Here is a 15,535-nt window from a genome sequence, read left to right as displayed (position 1 = left end):
TGTCAGTATCTTTCACGTATTATTATTATTATTAGATTTTTAGTAAATATATACCTCCACTTCGTCATTTTCCCGATTTACAGAGATCGGGTTGCTTTCCGTTTCCGCCTCCGCCGTGTCTCTTGCCTTCCCCATCGACGGAGAACCTCGCTTCAGGCACCGGTGGATTCCCGGCGAGAAGGGCTTTGGATCGTCTATTAAGATTTTTGATTCTTCGCGGAAAGGATCTTGTTTTGTTTCTGGATTTGTGGCTCTGATAGGCACATGTGATCGTGATTTGGGTGGTGGTGGAGTGGAGGCATCCTAGATCTTAGATCGGTATGAAGCTTTCTCTTGCTTTCCAAAAATTAGCATTTTTGTGTGTCTGATTTTGATTGATGATAAATTATGAGATTGTTGTTTTTAGGGTTTATGTGTTAGGAGTTTAGGGATTGCATTATCAATATCGTATGGAGAGTTAGTGAATATGAAAGAATATGTGTGAAATTGAACAACTTGGGCATCCCCAAAATTCATTATCAATATTTCTTTCTGGATGGGATTGGTAATTTGTTACAATAAAAACTTTGTTGTGAAAGAAGGAAAAAAAAAATCTGAGTCTCCATGCTATATCATTTATTCTAATTCATGTCAAAAATTTTTGAGTTAATTTAATCAAAATTAGTCAAAAAACTATGCTTTTCATACATTGTTTGTACATCATTTAGATAAAATGTCAAAATTTTAAAAGATTTGTTAAAAATTTTTAACTTTCACTTCAACCATTTCAGAATTTAGAATTTTTCCTTGAACTTCCAAAATGAGAATCACTACTTCCAAATCCTATTATTTTTCCAATGTTTAAAAAGTATTAACAGCCTATCTTGAATTCCATAATCGATTTTATGACATAAATATTGATTTGAGGTGCAAAAGCATATGTGAGTGTATTTAAATCATTTTTTGTGATGAATAATAAGGCTAATATTCTTCAAGAACTTGGAAACAGAGGCCACTGAGAGAACTCCGGGTTTGCATTGATTTCATTCTTGGTTGTTTGAAGAGGATGGCAAATCAGGGGGCAAAGAAGAGGAAGGAGGAGAACAAGCAGCATATGGTCAAGCTCTTCCGACTCATTATCGCCTGCAATGTATGTTCCCATTGTTCTGATCCCCAAGTCCCCACGCTTTCATCCTAGTTTCTAGTACTTTGATTTGCTCTTTTTATCTCTTGAATTATAATGAGAAAGTGCTGGAATTTTTGTTTCAATTGTGTAATTTTGTATGTATGGCCACTTGCTAGTGATTTCTGTGCCAAATTCAACTTTGGAATCAGCTATTTTTATACAAAAATCTGAGCTGTATGTTTGAAATTTTTCTGGAGTTATTCCAAGAAATTTGAATATCCTAGCTGGTATCCAATGTTTAGAGTTAGCAAGTGAACATCAATCTGATGTGGTGAAAAGATTTTTGAAATGATATAACTTTATCTAAATCTCTTTGGAATGGCGATCTTTTGAGGACTCAAAGATGACTATTTTTGTGGCAGGTTTTGATAGAGATGGGTGGAGTCTTGCAAATATATATATTTTTAATTGAGATGAGATTAAAATACTGAATGATAGGTCTCTCATCTCCAGGAAATTTAATATCTTACATATTTATTTTAAAGTTGTGTTATGTCTATTGGCTCGGGGGACCTTGATTGATTAGATTTTGAATTTAATCCCAAACTCTCCCATTTCTTGTTGGGAAATACCCTATAGGGTAATTATCCGGTTTGGTCAAGCTAGGTTTCCTACAGTCCCCGACCATTTAGATTTATTTGTTATCTAGCTTCTATATGTTGTTTTCTATTATTCTTATTTGTCCAATGGTACCTTCATCATTTTAAGTTTTTTTTTTTTAGGTTATAATTCTTCATGAATGACTTTTTCATTCTCCAGGTTATTTATGTTTTGGTGCGGATGCTTATCTTTCATTCAACTTTTACTTGGAAGCATTGGATTGGTCTCTTTGTGACATCTTTTGCCTATGGAATTTCATACCAACAACTTGCCAACATGGCAAAGCCAACATATTCTAACAATGGAGAACTAGTGGACGGTGGTTTTGATATGAGCACTGGAGGAGTTTGTGGGTATATATTTTAATCCTTTTTTATCGTCTTTTAATAATTTTATTATGTAAAGATTGTTTCATGTCTTTTGCACATATACATTACTTCTGATAAATATGTAGCAGGCAGATTTAGGAGACACAAAAGAATTAAATTTGGCTTTTAAATCTTTTTTCCTTTCCTTCGTAAGAATAACAAGAGCTGCAAACATCAAGATGCTTCTAAATTTATTTCAGTCATGTTTGCTGTTAAAGTTCTCAATTTGGTATCTTTGTAGCTTTTTTAAGGGCTAATTATTCCTACACGGGCATAAATGAATTCACTCCTAGCCTTAGTCATAAACGTAAATATTTTCAGTGCTACTCCCTAGCCAAAACATCACCTTTCCTATGGCAGTATGGCACCATTACTTCATCATTTGGACATGTTCTATACTTCTACATATATGAATGTCATACTACATGTGGCACCTCGATATTAAATAATAAGAATTATTTACTGAGGTATTTTGAACATAATTAAACATTCATGTATGGTTCTTCTATTTGGAAGGAGGATTTAGTCTACAGTTATTTTGAACAATGGTAGACTATCATATCATGCATGTGCTTATCACAAAGTGGCAGGCTCTGTAGATCTAATTGTATAAATTTTATGATAAGAAGTTTTGCTGCCTGAAATTTCTCTGGTTTTAAATTGAGAAATGTTTCAAGAGATTTTAAATTTTATTTAGGTTAATGTTGTAGTGGGATATCAGATATGTTTAATTTATTTTTGGAGCCTTATTGGTTAGGAGGCATGATTAGTTTCTCAGCAGTATTAAATCATGCTTTGATATCCAGTAGTACTGATTAATTCCGTTATTGAGCTTGTGTGGTATAATATAACACATCTAACTAGAATTTCGGGTGTTATTACAAGTTTTTCTTTTTAATTTTCAGATGATTAGTGCTAATTTTAAATTTCAAAGTGTTAAGTTTCATTCTCTGTTTTGTAGCTTTCTTAGGTTTCTAAATTGTTGTGGGCACCCTGCTACAGTCAAATGATATTGCTGACCCCTGATCTTTTTTCCAGCTACCTGCATGACGTCATCTACATAACAAGTTTCGTGCAGGTGACCTCCATTATTTCGGGTAAATTTTGGTGGGTTTATTTAGTGGTAAGACCCTAACCCAACCATAGAGCTCACAGAAGTTTTGCTTTTGCAGTTCCTTGTTTATTGATTAAAATTACATTCCTGCACCTTAATTGCACTTGGTGTATTTTAACCTCTTGAGTTAGTCAGTACTATGTAGGAAGGCTTTTGTTTCATTTGTTTACAATTGTATCTAGTTCATCACACACTCAAGTTCAGTGGTTAGTCATCAAAGCAAAAGTATTTGCATTTAGTTAAAGAAGAGAGTATCCATCATACACTTGAATTGATGCATGAATAGGCATTAGCTGCAGATTTGAATTCCATTATTATATTTGTCAAACCAATGCCTCACCTCTATTGGTAAATGTTACCCTCCGCTTTTTATCTATCAGTGATTAACCGAATCTCATGCACGTCAAAAAATTTTAGTGTATGTCACAAAAATTTTATAAAAATAGCTTTATCTTCCAAAAATTATCCCTAATTATATTTTCATATTTTTCTCTCATATTTAATTCTAACAAAAGAGTTGAACATAGTGTTAAGGATAATTTAAAAAATAATAAAAAATGCTTGATGTTGAAATACGATGATGAAATATGGATTTGTTATAGATAAAAAGGAGCGAAGGGCAGTATATTTGTTTTTATCAATTATTCAATAAAATTATGAGCAAAGAGCAACTGTTATCATCAGTGACCTTTTCTTTCTGATCCTCAGATTCGGCTTTTTGCTGCGCATACAAGATTCTAGGTTTCTCGCAAAAGGCTTCCTGTCTCTTGGCTCTGAGGTATAATATGGTTATGCATTCAAGCATCAATAATAAGTGCCTCTAATCATCAAGATGTCTGTCCTAACTAAAACTTACATTAAGATTACTTCCCATTTTCAATTCTCAATTCATAGTACTCTTTACATGTATTCTTCCCATTAAGGAACATTTCTTATCTAGTTGTGTATCAATGAATATCTTGATCTCGCTTCAGTGTAATCGGTTAATTTTAACCTCAAGGTATTTTATATCGATCGTATAACGTCGTGTTGTGCAGGGCGATACGGAGGATGAAAAAAGTCGGAAGAAAAGGGAGAAGATGGAGAGGAGAGCTTCCAGAGGCAAATTCATCAAGACAAGAACCAAATGATGTCATTCATATATGACTCGGGTTCTTTGCTTGAGCAATGAGATGGGAATAACACGTCCAAAGTCCCTTATGCTTGTATCTTTGTATGAGAGGCTGATAAGTGGTTAAAGATCCAATGCAACAAAAGATACAAGTAGTAGGCATTACACTGAATTATCTTTTTAACCAAATCTTAGAACTACTTTGAACTTTTACTTGTTTAAACCATTCATGTTGATGATTTAATTATGGAATACAAGTCTCATACTTTTATATACATCAGTAGTGTTGCGGTGTGAGTAATTTTACTCCATTAAGTGATTCTTATATTTGAACCATTGTGCTGGTTAACCATTACTTATTTTTAGTTTCATGTGGGATTACCTTCCATTATGTATTATCTATCATCATTTTAATTGTGTATGTTAAAAGCATTGAGCTATTATGAGTTATGAATGAATTTACAATTTACACCCTTGTTTTAAATATTTATTTGAGGTGTAGAAACAATATTGTGGCTCACTTATAATTTGAAAAATAAGTTATATTGATTGGTTCGTTTACATTTATCCTGAAAAACCATCACTAAAATTAACTGTCAAAATAATATCTATCTGTAAGACATATGGTATTCTCTGCCAGGACAGGTGCTATATACATTAAAATACAATAGAAAATCTCAGAAAAAATTAAATATATAATCCATAAAAAATCATTTATTCAAAAATTTAAGATATATATATATATATATATAACCCAATAACTTATGAAAATTCATTATTTACTTAATGTTCTGGACATGAACAATTGTAACTCGAGGTCATCCAAAACTCACTTACAGCTACAATATTTTTGGTCATCGCCTTATCTCTACTGTATCAGGATACGACGTTCTACTGAAAGTCCGCATCTATAAATATTTGTTTATATAGACTTTGATACACTAAAAAGGAAAAAATAAAAGGAAAAGGATCAAATAAAAATATAGGAGGACCAAAAATATAGAGGTGTACACTTTTTGAATTATAGCATAAAAGATAATAATAATAATTAAAAATTTTTAAAAGTGAGAATATATATATTGAATTTTTAGTTTATAATAAAAAAGTGGATAAGGGCAAGATATTTTTGAAACAAAAATTTGAAATTTGAAGAAAAAGTTTGAAAAATCTCCTAGATGGACGGGAGTTGGCGATTTGGTAAAAAGCGAGAAAAAGACTGAAAGGGAGGAAAGAAAAAAGACAAGAGAAGAAGGAGAGACCGAGAAGGAAAGAGAAAGAGGAAAGAAAGAAAGAAAGAAGAAGACGCAAGAGTAATCAGTGTGGTGATGGCCGTGCTGGCCACTCGGAGATCTTGGGTTCCGGGATCTTCATTCCAAGGGTCGGGAGGTCACCTTCGCCTCTATTAGTTTCTCTCCCACGCTTTTTCTCTCCAAACACTACCACGAAATGAGCTAGAGGAAGCCAAGGACAAGACGGAGGACAACTTAGTGGTGGTGGCGATGACGTATATAGCTTTTTGGCCGTCCACCACCCAGCGCAGAATCAAGAAGCTTTGTTCGTCTGGTCTCTTCTCCAATCCCTAGATCTCGATCACCATCCCGAGGCGTTGAGAAGATCAACTGCATGAGACAACATTCGATCATAAAAATCATCGACTTCATATGTTTCCCTAAACAGAAGGAAAAATATCAATTGCTCCACCATCTGCAAGCAAAATGATGTTCCATAACCCTAGCACAAATCTCGAGCATGCTTAAGAAGCTCGTCAAGTGCTTATAGCTTGAAAAAGGTAGATGTTCTTACATAGAATTCCATCCAAAATATATATATACTTATACACGTTCTAGTTGCATCTATGCCATAAAAATATCCGCTTTTATTTTACATCTCTCATCTATTCCCATGTTAATCCATGCCATGTAGGACCCGCATCTTGGATTACTTTTACGAACCATGCACTCCTTGATTAAGTGAGTGATTAATTATAGATGGTAGCATGCTTTTATGTATCACATGCCGACATGTTTTCTCAATCAAAGAAAGAAGAAAAAGAGGGTTCGGTTGCGGTAAAAATATATTTGTAGAAAAGTTGGATTTTTATGCAAAAATCCATGATGATGAAATAATTGAGGACATATATGCAAAAATGTGAAAATGTGTGAAAATATGAAAGCTCGAGGGTTTAATTGCAAAATCCATGAAAAATATAAAAATATGAAAGTTTGGGGTTTATTGGCAAAATTTGAAAAATGTGAAAAATGAAAAAGTTAGAGGATCTAAATGCAGAAAAGAAAAGAAGAGAAGAAAAAAGGGTTTTTAGCGTAAGATGAGGGGTGTTTTGCATTTCACAAGACCCCTTAAGCTTTATCGTGATGTTCTAATGATGTCGATCTACTCTTTTTCGAGGGCCTCTTCGTCTTTACTCTTAATAATCACGTGAAGCGGATGGGGCTATTGAAGATCCTTTTAAAACTCTCTTTGAGCTCTTGGACCCCGGTTTGAGGCCATCGACCTCTTTTGGAGTGACGACAAATCTCTTCGAGCTAATGGACCCCTGCTTTGAGCCCATTAACTCTTTTTGAGTGATAAAAAAATTCCAAAACCCTTAAAACTCTCTTTCGAGATGATGGACCCTGCTTTGAGCGCTATCACTCTCTTCGAGTGATGAAAAAAATTTTCAAAACCCTTAAAACTCTTCTTGAGCTCATGGACCCCTGCTTTGAGGGCCATCGACTCTCTCTCAGTAATAAAACATTCCAAAAACACTTTCAAAAACTCACTTTGAGCTCATGGACTGCATTTTGAGGCCATTGACTCACTTAGAAGGGTATGAAAAATTTCAAAACCATAAAATTCTTTTTGAGCTCATGGACCCTTTTTGAGCGCCATGACCTCTTTTAGAGTGACAAAGAAATTTCCCAAAGACCTTCAAAAGGGAAGCATTCTAAAACAGAAGATCAAAATTAAGGCATTAAAAATGATGAATCGACTAAATGAGCTCAACAACCCTCAAGATTACAGGTGTTGAAGAGTTCACAAGTTGCAAAAGTTTCACAGCTTAAGGCCAAGCTTTATGAAAAGTCAAATGAAGTTCCAAATCAAGTTCCAAATCAAATCAAAGAATGCAAATTCAACAAACGAACCCAACAACCCTCACAGGATGAAGAGTCGAAGAGTTCATAAGTTGTAAAAAGCTTCTACAAGCATAAAAGCCGAAGTTCATGAAAAGCCAAACCATATTTCAGATTCCCTCAATGCAGAGAATCTATAACTTAAAGTCCAGGATCAAATTCAAGACAAACTCAAAACATTCAAGATAAACGAGCTCAACAACCTCAGAGTCAAGCGCTGAGGAGTTCATAAGTTGCATAAAAGTTTCACAAGCCCAAGAGCCAAGCTTATGGAAAAGTCAAGTCAAGTTCCAAATCAAATCCAAGATACAAAAAGATCAAATGTCCAAATTTCAAGTTTCGAAATAAATCAACAAATGAGCTCAACGACCTCGAGGATGAAGAGTCGAAGAGTTCACAAGTTGTAAAAAGCTTTTACAAGCATAAAAGCCAAGCTCATGAAAAGTCAAACCAAGTTTGTGATTCATCAATACAGAGAATCCACAACTTGAAATCCAAATCAAAGTTTAAGATACATAATCAAATTCCCAGGAGCAAGTTCAAAGTCTAAGACCCAAGTTTCAAGTTTTCAAACAAATCAATAAACTGAGCTCAACAACCTCAAAGTCAAGTGTTGAAGAGTTCCAGAGTCAGAAGTTTCACAAGCCCGAAGGTCGAAGCTTATGAAAAGTCAAATGAAGTTCCAAAATCAAATCAAAAGAATTCAAATTCAACAAATGAACCCAACAACCCTCGAGGGTGAAGAGTTAAAGAGTTCATAAGTTACAAAAGCCTCACAAGCCCCGAGGGCCGAGCCTATAAAAATCAAATCAAGTTCCAAATCAAATTCAAGATGATAACCGAAAAGTCCAAGTTCCAAGTTTTAAACAAGTCAACAAATGAGTTCAACAACCTCAAAGCTAAGACGTCAAGAGTTCACTAAGTTGCAAAAAGCTTCACGAGCATGAAAGCCGAGCTTATATCAAATCAAGTTCCAAATCAAATTCAAGATGCAAACTAAAAAGTCCAAGTTCCAAGTTTCAAACAAATCAACAAATGAGCTCAACAACATGAAAGTTAAAGTGTTGAAGAGTTCACTGAGTTGCAAAAAGCTTCACAAGCATGAAAGCCAAGCTTATAAAAAATCAAATCAAGTTCCAAATCAAATTCAAGATGAAAGTTCAAGGTCCAAGACACTAATTTCAAACAAGTCAACAAATGAGCTCAACAACCTCAAAAGTTAAAAGTGTTGAAGAGTTCACAAGTTAGAAAAACTTCTACAAGCATGTAGCCCAAGCTTATGAAGTCAAACCAAGTTTGTGATTCATCGACATAGGGAATTCACGACTTGAAATCCAAATTAAATCTAAGATGCAAAAATCAAAGATTCAAGTTTCAAACAAATCAACAAAACGAGCTCAACAACCTCAAAGATAAAAGCGTTGGAGAGTTCACAAGTTGTAAAGAGCTTTGCATGCACGTAGGGCAAGCTTATAAAGAAATCAAATCAAGTTTCAAATCAAATCCAAGATGCAAAAAGTTCAAATGTCCAAGTTTCAAGTTTCAAATAAATCAATAAAACGAGACTCGACAACCCTCGAGACTACAGTGCATTAAGAGTTCATGAGTTACAAAAAGTTTCACAAAGCTCCAAAAGTCAAAACTTATGAAAAGTCAAATCAAATCTCCAAATCAAATCAAAGTTGCAAATTCCAATATCCAAGTTCCAAGTTTCAAACAAATCAATAAATGAGCTCAATAACCTTAAAAATTAAAGTGTCGAAGAGTTCACAAGTTGCAAAAGTTCCCTCACAAGCCCGAGGCAAGTTTATAAAAATCAAATCAAGTTTCAAATCAAATCCAAGATGCAAGTTCAAAGTTCAAGATACAAATTTCAAATGAATCAACAAATGAGCTCAACAACTTCATGGATAAAGTGTTGGGGAGTTCACAAGTTGCCAAATGCTTTACAAGCATGAAAGCCAAAGCTTATGAAAAATCAAATCAAGTTCGAAATCAAAATCTAAGATGCAAGTTCAAAATCAAAGATTCAAGTTTCGAACAAGTCAACAAATGAGCTCAACAACCTCAGGGATAAAAGGGTCGAGAGTTCACAAGTTGCAGCTTTCATAAGCCCGAAAGTCGAAAGCTTGTGAAAATTCAAATCAAGTTCCAAATCAAGTCCAAGATGCAAATTCAAATATCCAAGACACAACTTCACCCGCTTTTTAAGTCATGTTTCAGGATGCATATTTCGATAGCTGACGTACACCAAAAAGTCAATAAAAGTCAAAGCGCGATTTCCGTGAAAATAGTCGGAAGGAGATAAAAAGGCTACAATTATCATTGTGTCAAGATGATTAAATTCCAAATTTCTCAGTACTTTTAACGAAGACTATGAATCTCATGAATAAAAATTTATTCGTCGAGTTTGTTTTATTTCTTCACACTTATTTTCTTAATCGGAGGTTCCTGTGATAACGCCTGTAGATTAACATTGAGGTCACTCTAAACTCAAAGCAATCGAACCCATAATCCCTCAAAGTCTACAAAATATTAAAATTTGATTTGTGATCCATGTTTTTATCCGATTCATCCTAATCAAAGCCGGATGGAAAGAAAAGAGCTACAATATTAATAAAATAAATCAAAAGTCAAATATTATTATTATAATAATATTAATAAAAAATAATAATAATATAACAACGCCACGTAGGCAATTATCTGAGGCCATTCAACCATCTCATCCCGCCCCATCAGCGCCATTCTCACCTCCACTACCAACAACAATGCCCACCTCGCTCCTCTCTTCTCTCCTTCCTCCTTTCTCCTCTTCATCCTCTCCCAAACCCTATCCCCATTCCCTCTCTCCCAGCACCTCCATTCTCCTCCCCCGTGCTTCTCTCGGCTCCAGCAATGGCCGCAAGCCTCCTCCCACCTCCTCCAATGGCTCTTGGGTCAGCCCCGACTGGCTCACCGCCATCTCCCGCTCCCTTTCCTTATCCGACGACTCTGGAATCCCCATCGCCGACGCCCGCCTCGACGACGTCTCTGACCTCCTCGGCGGCGCACTCTTCCTCCCCCTTTACAAATGGATGGTCGAGAATGGTCCCGTTTACCGCCTCGCCGCCGGCCCCCGTAACTTCGTCATCGTCAGCGATCCCGCCATTGCCAAGCACGTCCTCAGGAACTACCCTAACTACGCCAAAGGCCTCGTCTCTGAGGTCTCCCAGTTCTTGTTCGGCAATGGATTCGCCATCGCTGAGGGCTCGCATTGGATGGTGCTCACTCACTCTTCTCTTCTCTTCTCCTCTTCATCATGATCTAATTTGTCTGAATTTCTTTGTACGCAGGTGAGACGCAAAGCTGTATCTCCTTCTCTTCATAAGAAGTTTTTATCAGTGATGGTCGACAAGGTGTTCTGTAGGTGTGCTCAAAGGCTGGTTGAGAAGCTTGAGCCGTTTGCTTTAAGAGGCGATATGGTGAACATGGAGGAGAAGTTTTCTCAATTGACATTGGATGTTATTGGCCTTTCCTTGTTTAATTTCAATTTTGACTCCCTTTCTTCTGATAGTCCTGTCATTGATGCAGTTTACACTGCATTGAAGGAGACAGAGGCTCGCTCCACTGATATTCTCCCCCTACTGGAAGGTAAGGTAGATTACGAGCTGTTTTGATCTCTTGTAGAACCTACAATAGTTGAAACCCTTTTTCTCTCACTGCATCATATGAGACTTCCTGAAATAGAACTTGGTTAGTATGACCTTTGTTCTGCTAATTGATTGTTAGTTAGACACAAATTTTTTGACATACACAATGCCCTCATTCACTTTGACATGTATGGGGATTATCCTTCAAGATTAGGAATAAAAATTTGTTGCTTTTTTTTTTTTGCGTTAATAAGCCTATAATTGTTAATGTGATTGTGTAAATCTCTTGTATACTTTTCAGCCTTTGTTGTGAGTAATGGCTTAACTTTGAAAGCTGAGAAACATTCTTGAAACAGCATGTTTATGTGATTGTTAAATCATTGAAAATACTTTTAAATACTTGACATCACTGCTTTGTATTTGATGAGTTTTTGTGATTTCGTATAGATGAGCTAATTAGTTGCCCTGTTTGTATCTTTGAGAATATTGTTGCTTGTCATTTTGTTGCTGATTAATGTTATAATTCTTTTATCAGATTGGGTTTTTGTGCAAGATAGTTCCTAGGCAGATAAAAGCAGAAAGAGCAGTGACCATTATCAGGAAGACTGTTGAAGAACTAATTGCAAAATGCAAAGAAATGGTAGAGGCTGAAGGGGAACGAGTTGACAGAGAGGATTATGTCAATGAAGCAGATCCAAGCATTCTGCGCTTCTTGCTAGCCAGTCGTGAGGAGGTTTTCCATTATTTTTTTTTACTATTTGCCATTTATTCTACTATGAAACTCACTCTTTCTGTGCATATTATTTGCTTATTCCACTGGGCACCTCCAGAACTCATTTTATACCTTTTTTTTTATCAGCTCAAATTTTAAAGATCATGAAATGTTTTGATAGTCTCACTGGTAAACTTTGATCTATCCACTAATTATTACTCAGTGGAGCTGCAACAGAACTATGTAATTGAAAATTTTGTTTAATGTTTATGTACTTTTTAGTTTTTATTTTATGCTTATGTTGTGACCCTCGAGAGAAAAGATGGGCCAATACTTGAAAATTAATCTTCGATAGGTTTTTATGATGCTGCTAACTTTTCATGGTATTAGGGGGATACTTTGAGTGAGTATGCCCATACTGGGTGCAAAGAACAAACAAAAATAACTGCGAAAGATCTTAACCCTAACAAACATGGGACCGGCAATATGGTTCCTTTTCCCTTTCTGAACTATTTCCGGCCTGCCATAGGTATTCTTCTTCCCTCATCCCTATCCATCACCATCCCCTTTTATCTCCTTTTTACTGATATCCTGTAATCATTTCCATTTACGTTTCTTTAGGGCTCTTACTATCACCGATTCTTTTTTGGAGACAACAGAATTTCCTTGCCCCTCCAATATTACAGTTCAGTAACTTTAAGCTTTGGAATACATGAAGATACCCATAATTAATAACCTTTTTTTTTTTAAATATTCATGGTATATGAAATGTCTTCTGATTTATTTGTCTTTACATCAGCAATTTCTTTTAGTCGGGCGACCCTAATTTTCAATGAATCTACTTCTTGTATTGGTGTAGACCTTTTCTCTTTCTGTGAGATAAGGCTGATATGATTTGTGTGTAATGATTTGTGTAATGTGTTTCAGGTTAGCAGTGTACAATTGCGAGACGACCTTCTATCAATGCTAGTTGCTGGACATGAAACAACAGGTTCTGTATTGACATGGACTCTTTATCTTCTTAGTAAGGTATCATTCAATTTTTCTCTCTTCCACAGATATATTTACCTAATTGGTCATCCTTTGGGTTTCACATGCAAAACCAAACCCTGGCTGTAGAAGTTGGATGATGAGACTGCAAGACTTTTATCCTTACAAAGTACTGCTACATATAAGTTGTTATTGGAATTTTGCAATTACTTCTTGCTTTACATCATGCAAAGAATTATGGGCCAAATATCATCACACAGGTTGGTGATGCACATGTTCCCAAATCAGATCCATATGAACAAAAAGACTCCCTTTTTTAGTGTCAATTTTGTCTTTGCGTGTGAAAGCCTACTTAGAATGATATTTATAGGAGACCCACTCTTTGTAACAAAGGTCTCCCCAGTAGGGTATCTTCTTGGTATTATATCACAGATATTATATTTGGAGACCCTTGGCTTTGTAGGAAAAATACAGACGTAATATGTGAGACTGACTACTAATTAGCCCATGATTATCCTAATATATAGTGCCCAACAGACATCAAATTTTTAGATGATGCAATATAATTGCTTCCATGTTTTCTGTCGAGTGTTAAACTTCAAATTTTTTTATTGCTTCACATCATTTCAACACATATTCTATTGGTTCCTAAACTTTAATTTTGATTGCCTACATTTTAACATATAGTTTGGCTGTTGAACCTTTGTATCACTGCAGGACCCATCTGCCTTGTCTAGAGCACAAGAAGAGGTCGGCAGTGTTCTGCAAGGAAGACTCCTAGATACGATGATGTCAAAGAGCTGAAGTACTTGACTCGCTGCATATATGAATCAATGCTGCCTTACCCACATCCTCCTGTATGTTGCATCCCTTTTGTCCTTCACATACTCATAGTGATCTCAATGTTTAAGTTCTGTTTATTGTCTAGGTCTTGATAAGGCGGGCTCAAACTGCTGATGTGCTTCCTGAAATTACAAGGTCAATGCTCAGTCAAGATATAATGATATCAGTGTACAATATACATCATTCTCCTCAGGTAATCATCTGGGAAACTAAAAATTTTCCTCAGGTCCCCTTCATTATCATTCTGTTCAAGTCTTATTATACACATTGAAGCAGAACCACTATCTGTTACATCAGGTGGAATATAAACTTAATTAGATGTCAAAGTTCATGCAGTTTTTAGGTGGAATGAGATCTAAAAAGCCTAATACTTATTTTTAACCATGTTTCCTTAGTATCTAGCCATGAGAATTTTGCCTAAAGCCAGTTTCAATGATTTGTTGTGACTCAAAATAAAAATGGTAGGCAAATCATTTGATATTTTTCTTTGAAAAAGAGTGAAAGAACTACAGTTTTAAGAATCTGCATGATAAACTCAGAACTTTGTTGGTAGGGGTCTAGATGCTTGAGCAAGGGTTGTGTTACTGTATTAATAGTCTTACACGTGCGTGTTTTCTATGTTTTGCATGTTTTTGTCTATTTTTATCTTCACCTTTTATGTCCATTACAACTTCACTTGCATGAAGGTCTGGGACAGAGCAGCAGAATTTGTGCCTGAAAGGTTTGACCTGGAGGGACCTATACCAAATGAGACAAATACTGATTTTAGGTTTGTATTTTGATGCCTGTCTCTGTGTTTACTTTATCTGAGTTGTTTTAACAAGATCTCTAACATTTAAATTTCTAAAATTGAGAAGCTACTTTTTCAGAATAGCTGGTGTGTTCTGTTAGTTGTTTTGTTATAATTCTATTACTGTCAGGTTTCTTGTACCAATAGCTTTTTGACAAATTATCTTTTTATTAAATAAAGAAAAGAACAAATTAACTAATGAGAAGCATCTTCACCGATTGGTACTGAAATTATGTTAAATCATTATTGTTGCCACAGATTTTCATTCCATTCAGTGGCGGACCACTGGAAATGTATCGTGACCAGTTTGCTATGCTGGAGGCTATCATTGCATTAGCAATGCAACATATGAACTTCGATCTGGTTGCTGATCAAAAGATCTGGCATGACAACTGGTGCAACCATCCACACTACGAATGTAAGTTCCTATAATTTCTGTGTGAAAAATCATTTGATGCATTTTTATTCAGTTAGGTACCTAGAAGCAAATACATGAAACCTTTTGTTGACTATGCTACGAATGTGAAAGTTCCTTATTTTACTGACTTTATGCTTCCTAGTGCATATCCAAATGTTATTGAGGAACTATTGTCCCATTCAATTTGTGTGATTGGAAAAGATGAATACCAGACTATTCCACTTCCCATGAATAAGAAAATTTGTATATCGTGATCCCTCAGATTATTTAGTGGTAATGCTTGCCTCTACAATCAACACAAATGTTACAAATTACTTGAGATGCTCAAACAAACTATATATTTGTTGGGAAGAATTACACTAAGGACTTGAGATGCTAAACCTAATTATGATTATTTTTTGAGGAAATTACACTTCAAGTAAGAAATCTTGAGTTTTAAATTGAGTTATCTGGATATGTAGTAATCAAGTCAATTCTACACCATGTGTCGATCTCTATTATTAACTACAAGTTTGCTGATGAATCATATATCTTGTACTGCATCTCTACCCATGGTAAACAGTTTCTCTATGGCAGGCTGTACATGACTCTAAGCAAAAGTTACAGAAAGAATATGCCTCACTTTGATGGTGGAATTATGTTGTTAAGTATTGTTAGGTTATAA

At 35.4% G+C, this 15,535-nt stretch overlaps 1 protein-coding gene and 1 pseudogene across 1 annotated transcript; both read left to right on the top strand.

Moving 5' to 3' along the window:
- The first annotated feature begins 205 nt into the window (after positions 1-205).
- On the top strand, positions 206-4,618 carry LOC120270818 (annotated as a pseudogene).
- A 5,612-nt stretch (positions 4,619-10,230) lies between these two features.
- On the top strand, positions 10,231-15,125 carry LOC120274756 (carotene epsilon-monooxygenase, chloroplastic-like). The gene is given in 12 exon segments (XM_039281289.1): positions 10,231-10,749; positions 10,822-11,106; positions 11,108-11,119; positions 11,654-11,851; positions 12,758-12,859; positions 13,538-13,592; positions 13,595-13,677; positions 13,749-13,856; positions 14,350-14,436; positions 14,712-14,834; positions 14,836-14,871; positions 14,928-15,125. Coding segments are annotated over 12 exon segments (1,779 nt in total). The 5' UTR covers positions 10,231-10,257.
- Positions 15,126-15,535: the final 410 nt, after the last annotated feature.

Source organism: Dioscorea cayenensis, chromosome 2 (genome assembly GCF_009730915.1).
Source record: "Dioscorea cayenensis subsp. rotundata cultivar TDr96_F1 chromosome 2, TDr96_F1_v2_PseudoChromosome.rev07_lg8_w22 25.fasta, whole genome shotgun sequence".
NCBI lineage: Eukaryota > Viridiplantae > Streptophyta > Magnoliopsida > Dioscoreales > Dioscoreaceae > Dioscorea > Dioscorea cayenensis.
The sequence above is the reverse complement of the archived record's forward strand: the minus strand, read 5'-3'. Positions and strand labels throughout refer to the sequence as shown.